Raw genomic sequence first — 19301 nt, 5'->3', positions numbered from 1 at the left:
ACCCACATCTCTGTAGCTACCAATCCTAAGCAGAAGATTTCAGTCTCTGATCCCAAGGAAATTAAGGTGTCATCTTGCAACATTGACCCAAATGGCAATGCTCCAGACAGAGGATTTCAGTTGCATCTATGTAAGACAACCTACGCTTAGCACATATATATCTGTCCTTCAGCTGTGCTCGTCTCATGTCCATATGCTAAAGGTGGACTTTGGACCTAGGTGACTCCATGTTTCCGATTCCACCAGGACAGTCAGGTGTGTTAAAATCAGGCTCGCTTTGGAGACTTTTCAGTCTTTGGAGCTAGTGCAGTGAGAGTCTCCCTCCCTCTGAACACTAGGAACAGACATGGAAACATGTTTGTCGAGAGACCACTGGGGACCACTTCTACCTCCACCTGAGTTCATAAATCAAATCCAAATATATAGTAAATCTGAGCCCTTTAGGAATCTAGTTGAAGAGTATCAATTTGTATCTGCTAAGGAGCTGCATAAAAGGGAGTGAAAAATGTTCCTGGACAGCCCTTGGACTTTGAAGAAACCATATCTTCCTCACAGTGACACATCATAAAATGTGCCATCACCTTGTTTCTTGAAGCTTCCCCATCAAAGGGACTCTTTTAATTCAACAGAAGGATTAACATAAACATGTGAAGTACCTCAGCCTCTACTGATTAATAAAGCTTTTTGCAGGTGAAGCTTACATTTGTTTATCTGCAAATTTACAGCTGGATCATAGAAAGTTAGAAATTGCCATTTAGACCTTCAGGAAATAGCATGAAACAGTTTATTACACTGCTTTCCTTCAGTATATCCTGCTTTTGGAGCTTTTCCACAGGACTTATGGTGCAAGGAAATTGCTGGGTTCCTGGGGAGTTTTGCCTTTTGTACTGACAAATACATCGAAAGTCAGTGTTGCAAGGAAAGCTGACAGGAGCTCTCTTAAGGAAAGGTTTAGCATGCAAATTCCACTAGAAAGCCCGAAAGGTGTGACAAAGGTGGCAGATGGACACCTTAAACTCGTAAGGGAGAAAAACCTAGGAAAAAAAGATGCCAGGTGAACACGCTACCTGAATCTGCTTCATACTTTCATGAAGACAGAAATTCAGTATTTCTTCTTAACTAGCTCTGCAGCAAGCTGTTTCCAAGGATTCAAGCCCTGCTGATCTGATTCCTTTAAAGCTTCCTTGGAAGAGCCCCAGATTTACCTGCATTCTTTCCCGAGGGTCCCAATTAGCTGCACGCCTGAAATACTGGCACAAAGCGTGCTACCAAAATGCTTGAGAAAAAACTCAAATACTCCAGGAAACAATTTGTTACACTACTGAACCCATACTGTTATCCCGTCCCACAGTGCATTTAAGAATACTGCAGCTATATAATAAGCATTATGGCCATGCTGGAGACAGCTACCATAACACTCAAAAGGAAGTCCTTTACAGAAAGGGAAAAAAAAATTAGGAAGACTGAAAGAAAAGACTGTTCAACTACTCATTGTTGAATGTTAATTTGTCAAATTACATGACCAGCAACCAACCCAAACATGGGGTTTTATTTTTTACTTGTGCAAAGAACAAGACTCTGAAATGGGTTTAAAATCAGATTCTGTTGCCATTCTGCAATTCAGTAAGTCCTTGTTGCAGCAACAGTTCTACTGAAGCTGAAAGTTAGTCTGATGCAGGTACATATTTCATCAGTCAAAACTGGCATTTTAAAATTTAATCTTACTCTGGCTCCACAGTAACAATTATTGCATTCAGCTCAATCTTACTAAAAATTTGACCAAGAAAAAGGTGGAAAAAACATCTGGAGAAAACAAATAGCAAAGTATTCCAATTTCTCATTAGGGGAAAAAAAAAGATTTAACTATATTTATCTTCTAAAGTAATAAATACACCAAAATAATCAAAACATTTCAAATTTGGATAACATTTATTTAGATCTGAATTTATTTTATTTTTCATTTAAAATATTTTGTCTGGCTGGTAGTGATTTACTGTGAATTTTTCTTGTTGAGAAATGCTTGTCTGAACACCTACCACTACACATGTAGTTGCAGCATCTGAGCATTTTGTCATGACCTTCTGATCTTAGGCCTGCCAAAGAATCATGTCTGAAGTCAGAAAAGAAATGAGGGAAATCATGTGCTGAAAGATGAGTGCCCTATTCCATTCCATTCCATTCCATTCCATTCCATTCCATTCCATTCCATTCTACCACCAGTCACGTTCTAGAAGAGGACCTGGAGCAGGATGCAGGCACTCAAGACATGGTAGAACCTCCTGCACTGTACCTAAGCCTCTCCTCTTCCAAATACTTATATAAAATGATTAATGGGATGGAAGTAGCTGCTATAAAGCAGGTACACATTCTCTGTAAGTTAGCATGCCAAGGAGAGACTAGAAGAGCTAGGACTCTTTTTGGTAGAAAAGGTGGCTAACAGCAGATACAGCTGAAGCTACATACCAAATGCCAAAACTGTGATGTACCAAGTCTGGTAATACTGGACCAGGAAGCACTCCCTGCAAGTAGTCAGAGATCGATTTAGAACAGATAGATAGGAGAAAATACTTTTTTACTCATAAATAGTGAGGTCTTGGAACCATTTACTACAGACAGAATGGCATGAAGGCAGATAGTACAGGCAAGGTTAGAGGCTAGGCAAATTTATGGGTAAGTTCGTTCACTAATAGATACTGAAGGGAACAGGCAGAGATGTCCTCTTTGAAATTTCTAATACAAAAACTGTGAACACAGAGGGATTACATGCATAATGGACCAAGGATACTGGCAAGGCTTGTATATTTTCCTTACCCAGCATCACCCCATGCCAACATCAGGAAAGAATACTGACTACACAGGCTACCTCAACCCAGCAGGGCATTTCCTATACTCTTATCCCATACACTACCCCCTGGCTTCAGTTATCACTCCCACCAAAAAAATGAGGTCTTAGTATTTTGCTGGAGGAAAAAAAAATCTTTGTGGACCTTAAAACTGGTGATAAATGTAACTTGCAGCTTCAGCTAGCAGGAAACCACAATGGCTCTACTTTAATGAATAAATTTTGTTAGTTCTCTCATATACCTAAACAGTACGAAATATCACCATCCCCATTCAATGCAGAACAGAGCCTTGATAAAGCTGTAATTTCTCCCTTCCACACACCTACTAGCAGGGAAGGGAGGAAAATGAGCAACAAGAAAGATGAATATGTTACAAAGGCACAGAAAAACAGAGGGCACGTCAGATACTTCTTTCTGCTGTTCCCTGATAAAATCTCTGCCTTGCCCCAAAAGATCAATTTCCAACATTACGCTTTGATTATCAAAGTGAACATTGCCATCAGCACAGTGCAGTGAAATGGTAAGCCTGGAGACCCAAAAGTCCTTGACAATTTTGTACATAACCATTAGGAAGGGTTCTGTTTTAAATAGTCTAGCTTTCACCTACATTTGTGCTTTAATTCTGCCCTCTGAAATGCAAATTGAATTGAATTACAATTCAAATGTTTTGAGAACTTATTAAAACTCTCTAAAATTCTTACAGAAAATGTTGTAATTCAAAAGAGTTGTCACATAACAATTTTTTTTTATTAAGATGGAAATAAAACAAATGTCCTCTTGTCATTTTTTAGAAGTGTTTATATTACTAATGCATTCTGTCTACTAAAAAAAGTAGTTGTCTTTGTTACCACATTGACTTTTCAGGCTGTTAGAAGTATGGGAGGTAACATTTCCTAGAGCCATCATTGGTTAAGGAAACCTGTGGGAACACTACATGTCAGCTGGACTATGGTATGAAGACCTACTTTGTAGAAACCCTCCTTATTATTTGCTGTACAGCTATTATACAAAGTAGTCTAGAACACACAGGCTAAAATGATCTCATTTAAAGACAATGCATTTTTATACTGTAGAATGTATCATTAGAAATAGAAGCAGAAATTCACAAATTTCGTAGCATATTTAGAAAACCGTGACTGTGTCTTGGACACAGGTACCCTGAGAAGTACTTTACGAGGTGAAGTGGGTGAATAATTCAACATGACTGTGATGCTGTAGCAACACAGCCTAATTTGAACTTTTAATATGGGGAATGCAGAAAAAGAGAAGCAAAGAATACAATGCATTCCACTGAAATAAATACTGGAATCATGCATACAGTCAGGTATCAATGCTCTTAAAGAAAAGATACTGAAAGACAAGAGAAGATGCAGGAAAGAGTCCCAAATTATCCAAGACCTGGGATAAAAAGGCCTCACAAAGGCGGAATCTAGGCTCAGAGAGTTGTGTACAAGACACAACTACTGTACAACAGTTTATGTATAACTTGGGTCTGCAAGTTTGGACCACTGAAAACACCACTTACATTTGGTTCTTCTCACTAATGTTTAATAGAGCTTTCAGCAAATAAGTGGAGTTTTCATTTCACAGAGGATTTTAAAATTTTAAAATTCAATTTTGTTGTGGTAAACCTAGTTACTGAAGGAAAGATTAGGAGTCTTGGGAGGGTAGGCTAAACAGCATTAGGGTATGGAAGCCAACACTTGCAATGCTCAAGAACTCCTATATTTTTTTCAGTCTGTTTAGATAGGCAACCTTCCATTAAACCAGACAAATTTGAGCAAATTAAACTACTAGCATGAAATACTATGATTTTGAAAAATACATGTTTTACCATGGAAAATCATTCTTCTGTAAAATCTCCAACTAGCCACAGTGGAAAACAGTCTTACACCAATAAATGCTTCAATGTGTTTCTTGTTTCTTGGGCAGACGATCTGAATGGAAGTCATCAGACCAAGAAATAAGCAAGAAAATAGTTCTCTTCGCCTATCAGGCAGAAGCACATATAAGGAAAACAAAAATATCTGCAGGAGAAGAAGCTGCCTGAGGGTAAGCCTCAGCGAAGAAGGGTAGCAAAGCCCTGGAGACAGAAACTGGGACAAATCCAAGAAAAGCAACAACAGACATTTGGGTTGCATTGTTTTCGTTTTAAATCTGAGCTTCTGAAGCTGAAGACGTAACTTTATAACCAAAGGAAACCAAAAGTGTTGTTTGGAGCAAGATTCCACCTTTCACAGCTGCTACATCAACCCCTCAGCTTAGGGTAATGTTCACTTTAATGAGGCTATGCACCTGCAGAATATCTTTCACAAATAAAATTTCAGTGTCTATAAACCTAGACAAAGAAACCTGCTTGTAACAAACACACGAAGAATGCCCCACAGGGAGTTTAAAAAACAACAACAACACAACCTCTAGAAAATTGGCCACAGCCATTTATTTTGCAAGGGAATTTGCTCAAATGAATATATAAAGGGGACTGAATGGGACAGAACTGCTACAGCTATCAGTGCTTCTGATTTTTCTCCATACCAAATGTGAAAGCAACAAAGAAGCTATGCTATCAGTGACAATCTACTGTGGAAGGGGAAAGAAAAGTTACAATTGTGAAGCTGATCATCCAATAACAGTATTTGCCACAAGCTCTTTTTAGCTTTCATCATCTCAGTCACACTTATAAGCTCTAACTGCAATACACTGTGCTAGCAGGACAGAGATTCAGCAGGTGTCTCTCTAAGCTAGCGTACTAGATGCCGTTTCAGCACTATATACAGTTCAGGTCCACAAAAATCAAAATGATGACTCATGGCTATCTCTGAGGATATGGGAAGTGGGAGGGACGACCCCCTCTTTATCTGCCAACAAGAATACAAGATCTACAGAAGGCAAATCAAGTAAACTGTGGAAAGAAAAAACATGGAAACAGGAGATATTTGTAAGAACTTCCACTGCAAGCCCTCTGATTTATTTTTCCAGACTTTTATGATGCCTTGCAAGGTATGTGAGTTATGTGAATCTATCCTCCGAGGCATAACGTTGCATCTGTACAACCTGGATTTTGGTTAATAAAATAAGACTCAAGGCAAGACAAGTAAAAACAAATTCAAACATCTGACATGTGGACAAGTTGACAAATGTTTGACTTCATAAGTGTCACTTCTCGCTAGCTGTCATTCCAAAACACGTTTGCTTCAGCAACTACAACTGACTTTCAAAATAGGCAACGTTTACTTCTGGAGATTTAAGCAAAGTTCATACCAGCTAGTGGACTCAGTATTATAGTCTAAAAAAGCATATGCAAAACCTTTTTCCTAGTGTGCAAATTTTTCAGCAAAGCCAGTTTTAAAAGTGCAGTATTAGTCTTAAACTCACCTACAAAGTTCCTGACATATCTGAAGTAGCTATTTCTGCTGTTTGAACCAGCTCTAAGTTATGGACTGAAATCTAAATCTAATGCTGCAAAAAGGAGATGACAATGTCTATTCTGAATACTTGCAGGAAGCATCCAGAAATAAAATTTAGAAATTTTCCACCTTGATGAATTACTCAGTATGTAGAGAATTGATGGAGATATAAAAAGTAGAACATATAAATAGACCTAGAGTCCTAACTCTGTAAAATTCTACTAAATACGTAATGGAAAAGACTTAAAGGACCACGACATACTGTCATGTAAAAACATATGGCATGCATGATCTTACAGTCCTTATACAGAGAAAAGTTTATTTTATTTGTATTTTTCCAGAACATTAGTATTTTCCTGGTAGGATATTGGCACAATTAAAACCATTTGGTTTGTGATGCTGGTACACACTTTTTGTAATCTTTTTGCTAAATACCTTTTCCTATAGCCCAAGAGCCACCTCCAGCTTCAAATGCAAAGTTAAAATAAAAGAATAAAAAATTTTGAAATATTAAAGAGAAGAAACAGCCACAGCCTAACAATTCCAAGGGGAAAATGAACATGTTAGAGCAAAAATAACACAAAACCTGGGTACACTGCACAAAAACATGCAGACAAAACTTCGTTCAACTGTTTGACCAGTAATTGTCTCTAGTTAATTTGCTTTTTTCCATCCATGTAGGCTTCCTCTTCTTAGAAGTCAGACCTGAGATTATCTTGGTAAACAACCCAGCACACACAGCCCATTGTCAGCTTCCTTATGATGGCCAGCTTCTCATATAACCACTAACAAAAAAAAATACTAATAAAATGTGGGAAAGCGTTGCTTGCTGGGAGACTAACCACAATTCAAGCTATTTTCCGTCTCTGAACTTCTCCAATTTGAGCCCTTTCCAACACAATTGTCTAACACTGCCTGTAACTGGGTGAGTCAAAGGGGTAGAAATACCTGAAAATAAAAAAATACAAGAGAAAATAGCAGCAAATTTATCAAGACATGAATGATGCTTCCTTTTGTACTGAAATCAGTTTTGAAATCAGTTCTCAATAAAGCTTATGTTCTTAAAATCAGCTAGGAAAGAGAGGAAGAGAAAGATATTTTATCTTGATGAACCTTCTGATGCTACCACAACTCAACACTAAAACTGAGACCTCTCCCTTTCTCTATTGATTCTATGGGATATCACACCTGTGCATAAGGAACTAATAGGAAGCATCAGGTGCCTCCATCAACTCAAGACCTAGTTCATCAGTATCTTCTAATGACAAAATCACAATGATGTTTACCGTGTCATCATTTGCAAAATAATGAGGAAGTCAGAATCACAGATTGCCCTCAACTTTAGGAGGATCCAAACTACACCTCTGGAGAATAACCTAATTTTCAGGTTAAAGGGCAAGGACTCGCCCTCACAGCCTGAGACTAAGAATAAATGGATTTAATGTATTTGAAGGGATAATAATGAAGGCAGAGGGCAATTGTTAGCATCAAAAAGTTATTTTTGCACAGATTATACTATGGATCGGAGGACCTTAGCCTTGTGATCAAAGGACTTAAACAGGAAGGAAAAGAACTGAGTTGCAGATCCTTCTCCCTGGTCAGACATTTTGTCTATTTATATTTTAGATTAGAAGATAACTGGAAAAATACTTATGTGCAGTCTGCACATTGGAATAAAGTTTAGATGGAATTTCAACGCATATATCCAGATCAAGGTATGTATCCTTATGTATACACAGATACTTTCATTTCAGAGAAATAGCTCAAGACCTCACGGAGTGATTAGCTCTGATATTTAGATTACCATGCAGAAGTGGTGGACTCCACTATTAGGTGTGACTATTTAGGCTGCTTTGGAATTTCTGGTGGAGCTTACAAGACCAGTAGCTGAGTTGCAGCAGAGGCCAAAGCAAGAGATGCTGCCCAGTGCAGGTTCAGCTAAATGAGTCGACAACTGCAGTTTATCTATAGAGTATTATAAAGAGTGGAAAGATATCTTGTTAGTATAGGCAACTTAAGATTAGGAGACCAGAAAGTAGGTGTCCCAGAGTGTTTTCAAGGGTGTTAGGTGGGTTTTAGGCATCTAATCAAAACTCAGGCTAGAGTTTTGGATCCCTTCCAAAAACCAGTAGTATCAAGCACACCTACAAAATTTATTTTCATTTTATCGGTCTTTCAGGCTACAGAAAAATTCCCAACCCTATTTAAAGTGCGCAGCATCTCTGCCCAGGAATCTTAAAATATGTTATAACACATGTTTATTTAAGCTTCCCAGTTGTATTGTGAGACACTGAAGCCTTATTTCAGGCGGGCAGGGCAATACTAAGGGATCTGGACACACTTGCACAGCTGTGTTGAAATTGCATCTAAACTAGCAGATAAACATTCTGAGCTCCTCATTCACAGACACAGTTGTGCACCTTGGACATTTCCCAACAGCACGTAGAGGGAACCTGTCTCCTAGCACACAATCTGTGCCTCAGTTTCCATGGAAACTCAGTCTCCTCAGTTTTCAGAAGAAACCAAGGCATAAAGGCTAGAATGAAGATACGGTGTCTCTGGTTGAGATGTCTGAAGAAATCTAGATAGTAAGGTGCAAATCTGCATGTAGCTCTTCTTTCTTTGTCTGCATGCAGCCCAAGAAGCCAAGGGTATTGACTAGTACCTTCCCTTGAATGACCTTAATGTAAGAGCTTGATAGTTAAAAACAAATAACCCCACAGTAAAACAAAGCAACATTAAGCAGGAATTTGGCAGTGAAAATATGAATGTCTCTCATTCTCCAGTGAAATGTATTTTAGTGGAACTTGAGTGTTTGTTTACACAAATGGTTATGCTGTTGCCTTAGAATATGGGCAGTAATGAAAGAAAAGTATATTAATAAATGCACTCTGAGTGTACATCATAGTGTTGACAATAAGGTACAGAAACTGAGGCTTTCAAGAAAGAGGTATTTCGCTGTGGAAAAGAAGATTTGCAGGGGAATATGAATACATCTTAATTTTGGATAGGAGGACAAGTAGGATTCATCTCAAAGTACTACACAAACAAGTGGCCAACAGTCAAATAATTTGGGAATACAGAAAGGGACCTTATCTAAGCAAGAAAGAGGACATTTTGATCCTGTTTACAAAATTTTCTGCAGGCTGTGCTTGCAAAGACTGTTAGTAGCTGTTCTTTATTCATCATTTTCTCTCTTAACTTTAATTTTCTGTTACCTGAGATCCAAACTTGCTTACTCTCTTCAGTTGAAATATAACAGCAAAAATGAGCAAGAGGGTAAAACTGCAGATTTTCCTGCCATAGAAGATTAAGGATGCTTTGCGATACCTAATGAGTAATGGGCTGCTCAGATGGGCAGGGGAAGGTGAAGGGCTGCACAACTAACGACTTCACACTGCACAAGAGTGAAGCTGCACCTTAGATTTAGTGTGCAGCGCTGGATTAAATATTACTTTAAGATAAGTCATACTTCATTTCCCTCACAACTCAATGCATAAACAGAAAATAAAACCCCAGAACAGCTGTTTGCAAAGCACTGAGTTTTTAAAATATACCTTTCTAAAAACTACAATTTATCATTTTAAATTTTAAAGCGTGACAACAAAAATTAGGATCTTTGCAAATCTTAAGCTTACTGCAGTATTTTACACGAGTAATAAAACATATATAATGAGTCCATCTCATATATTAATGAGTTTAAAAGGGTTTATTTTTATATAGTCAGTGAGAAAATATTTTTAGCTCCTCAAACCATTTTTTATAAATATATTACAATGTCAGATACTCTATTTAGTGTTTCTAATGATACTCATCAAATAAATATTAGTATCTTCCAAATACAAGTATCCCCGCTTTCTTGTATATAGAAAAGTTTTTGTTTAAATTATTTAGTTTCCATCGGAACTGAAAGATTATGATCTTTAGCATGATCTCCATAGCTCCAGAAAGCTATTGCACTGATGAATGGGGCAGGAACTTTAAAACAGAGGATAACTCCAGTGAAAATGAACAATTTAGGTGTCAGGCTGACTGATGGGCTAGGCATACTATTTGTTGGTATCCTTGGAAAGGTTGTGTACCTGAAAAATGTCCGAGAACCTTTGCGAGTTTTGCCCATAGTTACTGCAGAATACATTTTCAGTGAAACCTCCACCCGTCTTCCATTGCACACCTGGCAATGCAGGTTGCAATGGTAGCACAGCTAGTCTGCACACCACCTTTTAGCAAGATACATCATAGAGACAGAATATTAACTTGCCCATAATACCATAGAATCATAGAATATCTCAAGTTGGAAGGGACCCATAAGGATCATCGAGTCCAACTCCCTGCTCCTTTCAGGACCGTATGGATACCATATGCATATGGAAATGCCATAATATTGAAATAGTGTGTGTTCGGTAGGGTTAGGCCAGGCGATTATGGAATAGTAAACAACAGTAAAACAAAAAAGAAATGTTCACTATTTGAACAACAGGCTCTACTGCTAGACAGTCTTTGACATCTTTGACTATAAGGTTGTTGGCTGTCTCCCTCCTTACTACTCATACCACTCTCTTCCCCCACTACACTTTTTGCTAAAAAATTCTCCATTTTCTTTTCATCCTAACTTTTTCTTGTACAGCTAATGTTTTCTAGTCATAGCTATCTAGGAAAGCCCTCTGAGTTCAGATCAGGATTTTCCCCTTTCTCCTTCCCCAGCTAGGTACCTATTTCAACCACCATTCTTAAGCTTCTCCCAAGCATAAATTCATACACATGAAAAAATAAACCCAGACTTTTTTTCCTTACAGTGGGGCAAGTCATCTTTGTCCAGGTTTTCATTATAATCTTTTGTCATATAAACCAGAAATGAAATCACAAAGCTTTTCCAAGCCTCTTGTGTGTAATGCTGTATTGGGCCTGGCTAAGATGGAGTTAATTTTCCCCATAGCAGCCCTCACAGTGCTGTGCTTTGTATTGGGAGCTAGAAAGGTGCTGGTAACACACCAGTGTTTCAGCTACTACTGGGCAGTGCTCCCACAGCATCAAGGCTGTCTCTCCAACATTTCCCCCCCTCACCAGTAGGCTGGGGGTGGGCAAGATCTTGGTAAGGGACATAGCCAGGACTGCTGACCCAAACTGACCAAAGGGATATTCCATACCATATGACATCTGCTCAACAATAAAAGCTAAGGGAAAGGTGAAGGATGTGGGGGCCATTTGTTATTTATGACGTTTGTCTTCCGGAGCAACCACTACACATACTGAAGCCCTGCTTCCCGGGAAGTAGCTGGACATTGCCTGCTGATGGGACGTAGAGAATAAATCTTTTGTTTTCCTTTTGCTTCCACATGCGGCCTTTGCTTTTGCTTTTATTAAACTGCCTTTATCTTGACCCACAAGGGTTTTTTTTTTCCATCTCATTTTCTCCCCCACCCTGTCCTGCTGAGGAGGGGAGTGATAGAGCGGCTTGGTGACACCTGGTGTCCAGCCAAGGTCAACCCATCACAAATGCACAGAACCACTAAGGAATTTTACCCTTAAGTCATAGCTAGAGAGCTTTCTAGCACAAAGTTGCATGAAAAAACACAAATAATTTGGAATGCAAGAGTTACTTCTCATTTAAAGGTGCTCTTGCAGCTCAAGGGAAGCCAGCTTATCATGAGAAAAGTCATCACTAATATTTGCTAATTATAACCTTGCCCAAAGATTGTTTGTGTAGCACGCCTAGAGAAAATCATGGCATCCCTGGGGTATGCTAGTCCCTGAACAATGACACTGTTGATGTCATTCACTGGCACCTTCCTCCTGGCATCACTGGAGGATGTACGATCCTCTTGCATCATACGCTTTTCAGGATTCAGGTCTAAATTAACACTTTGAGTCATATTAGCCCCAATGGTAAAACCCTGTGTGCAGTCACTAATAACAGTTCCATTCAACTCCACTCCTGATTTCAGAGAAAATGTGACCCAGCAGATATAAGCAGACTTAAATTTCAGGTAAATAATTCGGTTTTGCTACATACATAGCCATTTGCAAAGCACTGAGTCTACAAAATGCCAGCATAAAGATAGTCCTTGAAAAAAGAAGAAAGAGAAATACATATGGAAGGCGAAGAAATTCTCTTAGTAGAAAGTAATAGTTCAGATGCAGGAGATAAGAAGTGAGTGTCTCCTGTGTATATAAATAATCTAGAGGAAGGTTTGAAATCAGAAGTCATTGAAAGCTCTGATATAAATCCGGGATAACTACAAATAGAAAAGCCAGTGTAAATATCTGAGCCGTTAGGAGCTCTTAAGGTCAGATGATAGACTGAGAGAAACCAACATGAAGTGATCCAAAATTAACAACCATGTAGAATATGAGTCAGCAAAGAGATCTGATTAGGACTGATATTAATAAAAGGGTATTTTTCCCTGTAAGTAATGCTTTTTAGGCCTCTTCCTCTTTTCTTTTTTTAAGTCAGACTAAGCCCCTGGGTACATGAATATACATCAGAAATACATTTTTTACAGAAACAAGAGAATTCCCCAGAACAGCTAACCTTGATAATGGTTGAGAAAAATGTCTGAATCAGGAATCAGAAGCTAAATCAAACAATGAAAATAATATTAAAAAGTTTAATCAATTTAGTAATAATAAAAATAATATTTAAAAGCTTAAGTCAGTTTTACTAACTTGAGAGGTTATACTCATTTTTGAATGCATTGGCTTTGGCTGTGTCCGGCATTTGATACAAAAGGAAAAGTAAGTTTTCTCAGGAACCATCTATGACCAACCACCTCTAGAAAGCTCTTCTGAAGAAAGTGGGTTTGATAGATTTTTATTTTTAAAATGTATGTAGATACTTTTTTTAAATAATTTTTAAAAAAGAAATAAAAAAACAAACTAGGACATATAGAGAGAAATTAAATACCACTTGCCTAAAAAAAGCACAGTAGGTTACCAAATAAATATATATGTATTTTTATATATATAAAATTAGCATTTATATATATATATATATATATATAATTAGGACACAAAAAGTACACAAAGTTCACAGAAAGTTTCGGCAAGACTGAAACCTGACCGCCTCTGTAAGACAGCTCCATCCGTCTTGAACTGGAGTAGAGGAATGTTTCAATAGGTCATTTCAATCACTTTGCTGCAAGAAGAATATTACATATGCATTGTAATCATGTAATTAATGTTTGTAAATGCTGGTGATTCCCAGGCAATTACAAAAAAAAAAGTAATTAAAAAAAAAATTTAGAGATGTTCCAACACTGAAAAGAAGCATCATTGATCAGTATTTAAAGGATGGCAAATCAAATTCAGTTGTGTGAAATGTGTGTGGGGAGCTCAGTTATTTTCACCTGTTTGGGGACGAACTTCACTCTGCATGAAGTGGCAAGAATGATAAAGATGTCATGCAGAAGTCTTGCTGACACGCATCCTGAAATGATGGCATGCAGCTAAAAATAATAAGTATTGTACATTCACTGCAGCACTGGCAGTAATGGCAACCCCAAGCATCAAAGCCATCATGAGTCACATCCTCCAAAATAATAAAACTGGTTTTAAAGTCATAAGTCTTTAGCCACTAATGCATCTGGAGGACTTTTTATTTGCCTTCAAGATGCATTGACTTGGTAATTTAAAATTATCTGAGAAGTTCTGAAGACTACAAGACTTCTTTTTTTAAAAAAAAAGAGCAATGGAACTGAAGGAACATCCTTCCCCTAATTTAATCTTTTTTTATGTCAGGGAACTGAATCGTATTACCCTTTTCAAAAAGTGACCATGGGCTTGCCTAAAATGAGGTAGGTACCCTTCTTCTTCCACATTCACAGAAAAACTGTTCTGGAATCTTTTCTAAAGTAAACATGAGATACTTATTTAATTTTCTTAAAGTTTTAAGGTCAAGCCACCATAGACACACACAAACCCCTACGTTAATCTTGAATCTCAAGAAAATACAAGATTTGGCTGTGATAACTTAAAAACATCAGACTTATATGGGTTGGTGTGAAAATGGTGGAAAAACTGGTGTGTTCACAAAGGTCTGCAAATGACGTATAATATTTTGCAATAATAATACAAAGTCCACAGAGTGCTACATAAACACATGCCCACCAAGTTAAAACAGGAAAACAAACAAAAAAATCATATCTATTTTACACTTATTTCACTGAAGCAGAGAAGCTTTGGCCCAGACAACACTGATGTACGTTGCGTGTTATGGAAACTAAGGGAACTGGAAGAGTGACCTCCTGCTAAGAACAAAAAGCGGGAAAATGGGTACCTCCTGTGGTACCTATGCACGGACACCAGACTAAGCAAACTCACATCACCCACAAGAAGGCTAGTCATCAGGAAAAGTGCGCAGCAGCAGTTTCACTCTCGGACTGATTCTTCAGCTGCATGAAACTGTACTGATAAAAGGACTGCTTGGGTGGGACTCATCTCCCCCAACTATACACACCTACAGTATCGACATATACACTGAGGCTCCTCTGATAGAGAAAGAGAGAAGTAAGTACTTCTGGGCTGTAGTTCATCCCATTTTAAAGTCTTATTCAGAACATGTCAGGTCAATCCTGACTGAGAAGTGCCTGTTTTTTTTCACTGAACAAAGAAGGAGCTTAGGACGACCAGCTGAGTAGATGTCTACAGTTAGGTGAATTAATCCCTCTTTCTTCTCTCTTTCACTTTAAATGACACGTCCAAACTCATCTGCAAGTCTACATGGATATGTAATTGCTCAGGGAATCCTAGTCTGCTGTTCCATCCTTTAAACCTATTTCTAATAGCTCTACTCCATAAAAAGCATGTATATGAATTCATCCGGATCCCCCCATGCATGTTTGGTCAGTATCTTCTGAAAAGCACTCGAAACTCTTCTACGAGTCAAAGTGATGTGCGTAGGAATCATAAAAAGCAATTACCCAGGTTGGGAGTCTTACAGGACAGAAGAGAAAAGGACTGCTGGCAAAAGCACTTTAAAGAAATAGCTACTTCTTATTTAAAGCATAAAGAATCATGAGGTTACAATGCAGCACGGTCTTCACACTAGTAGTTCAGGATTAACTTTGCTGATACAAAACATGATTGAAATACAGATTAAATTAGCAAGTCAGAAATAGAATAGGTATGGAAATGAATCTGATTCACACATGGCTACATGTGTCAAAGGAGAAGAATTAGTTGCTACCATCAAGAAAGACTGAGTAACTAAAAAGACGAAGAGACCAAATATCAACTGATGCAGTTAGCAATAATACCAAAATGAACATCACGACTTCAAAGATATCATTATTTTTAAATCACATTTAAAAAAAGCTCTACTTCTTGTTTCCCCAAGATCATTACTGACTGTAGAGTAGTGTGATCTTCAAGTCATAAACATTCATGTGCGTCACATAGAGGAATATTTTCCAATCTATTTATAACTTGATTTGTTACTTGGCCGTGGTTCCTAATCTGTCTGTCAATACTATAAACATCTGCCCTATGCCAATGAACTAATGAGTTCCTTTTCTACCATGAAGCCATCTTTCTGCATGTCATGTCCTGTACACACCAGGCTGACACTGCCTGTAAGTGTATAGGCAGCAAAAATAATGATAAAAGCATGTTTCAATAATAAATAAAGATTTTTTTAAATGCTAAATAGAAAACCTAACCCATTAATACTCACCACCAAGGCTTTAGACCTGTTACTCAGAAGTTTTTCAATGTCTCTGGCTGCAATTTCCACTAGCTGACGAGGGTTGTTGGCTTCTACAGTATACAAATTCCTGTTTTTCACATAAATCTGCAAGAGGAAAAAAGGGAAATAAATAAAAATGGCAGCATACATTCAAAATAAGGAAAGTGACTTGACAGAACAGGCATCAAGATGTCCTCTGTTCTTACTGAAGAGCTTCAGCAAGACTACTGTTAGGAAAATCCAAATGTGCCTTGTGAAAGAAATACTTCATCTTTTTGTCTGAGAGGTAGAAGGTGCTATTAAAAATCATTTAATAAATCTTTAAAACTGACTGTTTCCAGTGACAGACTACTCAACTGTTAAATGCTCAAGGAATCTGATTCCCATAGAGTGCTGGGAGAAAAGTAAAATGGAGATCCTTTAAAAGGACTGAAGTTGAAATCAAATAGCTATTGCTGAATTTAATTCTTGAATGTTGAACAACAAACATACCGTTTGAAACAAATCATTTAAGTAATGCTAATGTAATCAGTTTAGTCCCTTATCTATTTATTCATATTATAGTGTTAGTATTCATGAGGAAAGAAGAGGAAGAGGAAGAAAACAAATAAGAAAAGGGGGGAAAAGGGCAAAGAAAAAAAAGGGGAAATGGGGAAAAAATGAAAGGGGAAAAAAAGATGAGGGGAAGAGGGGGAAAGAACTATAATTGTGTTTCTCCTCTGTCATGAATAAAGGTCATTTCTGGTGAAAAGCCACTAACTGTTTCCAAAGCAGAACACGTACATAAAGGAGATAATTTGATTTGTTAAACAAAGCCACTACAATGAAATGCACGCAACCACAAGAAGTGAAAAGTAACGAGAAATCCATTTGCCTATCTCTGTCCTACTAGAATTGGATAAAGAAAAAATACATTACTGGGGGGGGAGGAGAAGAAAAAAAGTAGATACCTTATGGCTAGATGGGCAAATGAGGAAAACTAATTTATGCAACCAACAGATGGCCTGAGTTTACCCAAGTATTCTGCCTCTCCGCAACGCTGCCTGGTGGGGGTTGTGCTGCTTCCCAGGGAGTAATTCCAGGCACAGGCAGGAACGGGTCCAGCGCTAATGCACTGGCTGCCATCCAGCACAAGAACCAAGAAACTGCAGACCAGACTGAGTCTACCAGCCCTGCCAGGTTTCTCAGGTTAAAGCTATGGAGACCTTAAAGAAACTCACCAAAATATGTCTGTGATGCTTGTAGCTGATGGGTATTTATCACAAATAAATTTCTGACAACTACAGTTATAGCTGCAAATTTTTGTCGGGCATGTCTCATAAACTGTCATAGGTTTTCATCACTTTTGAATTTCACAACGCTTATGTTGGGTTTTGGGTTTTTTTCCTTCAGAAGTACAGTCTTTCCTTTCCACCCATAACTGAGTAACTGGAATATGCTATAATTCTTCATATAGCAGCAATTATTTTAAAAAATCAGTGCGTCACGAGCAGAAAACCACTATAAAAGAAGATAGTTTCTAATGAACTCAGATTACAGTTTGGATATTTTTGAGGTGCTTGATATTCAAAATTGCCAAACAGAAAGTTTATCTCAGGTATAACCCAAAATCTCTTTTTTTTTTGGTTTGGTTTGGGTTTGTTTTGTTTTTTTGAGGACAGATCTTAATAGTAGAAATGGTCTATAGGCCAATTATTAATCAAAAAATTAGAAATAAAGAAATTTTATCCTACGACTGATCACTATAGAATTTCTTACATTTTTCTGTGAAACACATCAAATTTGCACAGTCAGCAGTGGGAGTCAGAGTTAAATTGACTGCAGTGACAAGAAGAGCCTCACAGTCCTACAGGCAAGGCACGAGTAGAAATCAGTTTTATAGATCCAGATGGTTTGAATCAAGAATGGAAATTTCAGGGGACCATCTAAATTAGAATGGCCATCAAATCTGGTAAAACTCTCACGTTTTCCCACAGTCAGCAAATATTCACCCTGATCACGTAAGGAACAAACACTGGAATATGGGCGTTACCAGGTGTTCATGTCTTATTCTTTGAAGAAACATGTAGTGCCAAATTCTTTAAACTCCCTTCGTGACTGTGTGAAGTACACCTGCATCAAAAGTTACTAAATTTATAGAAGAATGGTCACAAGATTTTGCAAACAGGCTAAAAAAAATGTAAAATAACCTCCATGGAAGTTTTTTAAATAATAATTTAAAAAATCATTTTAAAACATTCATTTATTTTACTTGTGAAAATGTTTGGTTTGCTTTGTTCAATTTTTTCCTGGTTTCTCTTTTTTTCAGATTTGTTCATGCAATTGCTTTTTATTTGCTACTCAACTGTGAAAGGAATAAGAAAATTTAAAAATAATCTCTTTTCATTTGGGAGTTTCAGTTAGGCAAAAACATCTTAAAATTTGGAGAAAGCAGTAGTTCATTGCAAAAATGCCATTTCATTGTAATTAAATTTTTCACTTAATATTACAAATAAACATGAAGAAGTCCACAAGCAAAGAAAATACACAGTAAGGGCACTGGCAAGTATGTGCTCAAGTAACGCAGGTTTGGAGCAGGTGGATGATAGGGATGACTTGGAGACTGTGCTGACCAGCTATATAAGGGCGAATGCTACAGTGCTGATTCTTTGACATCTTTAAGCACTTAGCAAAATATGGTTTCTAACAGGCTGCAATTAAACAGCCTCAGCAGAAGTTAAGGTGATGGCGCACTGCATCCACACAACCATGATTTTGCAGCCCACCAACCAGAAACACAATACAAATAATTCACTGGAATTAATCTTTCAATATAGAGCAAAGTAACAGTAAGCCATACTGGTAAGGGCTTGAGAATCTGGATGGAAAATTTGCACTTGCATCCCTGTATCTAATCCATTCTTACAGCAAACATATGATCCTATAAACCTCAATTTGAAAGCATTCAAATTTTTCACACACCCCATTCCTACAGGGAAGTTGTTCTCATACCTCCAAGCTTGAATGATTTGAAAGCTGCAAACTATCAAAGTGTGGACTAGTGGGTACATTTGTAGAAAAAAAGGAAACGTTTTCATTTTTCTTCTCCGGCACCAGCTATGAGAATAGTTCAAAAGCCTGAATCGTTTAACAAGGAGATCACCACCACAAGAGACAGGAATCCTATTCATACCTCAACTTACAACCTTTATAACAGACATTGTGGGTCCTACCCCTGAGAAAGCCTGACTCTGAGGCTGGCTTCACAAGCTGTTATCTGTCAGTGATTAAAAACAAAAATTCAAACCGACCCCACCAAAAAAACTTTTAAGTTTTGCACAAGATCCCACACAGAGTTGCATCATTGACTCCTCCTCCTCCTCGCTTTAC

At 37.8% G+C, this 19301-nt stretch overlaps 1 protein-coding gene across 2 annotated transcripts in view; it reads right to left on the bottom strand.

Annotated features, from left to right (window-relative positions):
* CACNA2D1 (calcium voltage-gated channel auxiliary subunit alpha2delta 1) overlaps nt 1-19301 on the bottom strand; it is a 436336-nt gene that overhangs the window by 342569 nt on the left and 74466 nt on the right. For both annotated transcript variants that reach the window (XM_087765875.1, XM_087765876.1), the window contains exon 3: nt 15921-16037. In XM_087765875.1, coding sequence (XP_087622001.1) covers nt 15921-16037 — 117 coding nt within the window. The remainder of the gene's footprint in view (nt 1-15920; nt 16038-19301) is intronic.

This window comes from Nipponia nippon, unplaced genomic scaffold (assembly GCF_047370975.1).
Source record: "Nipponia nippon isolate SJK-2023a ecotype South Korea unplaced genomic scaffold, ASM4737097v1 scaffold_3, whole genome shotgun sequence".
NCBI lineage: Eukaryota > Metazoa > Chordata > Aves > Pelecaniformes > Threskiornithidae > Nipponia > Nipponia nippon.
Note: the sequence above shows the minus strand (reverse complement) of the source record. Positions and strands in the feature narration are given on the sequence as shown.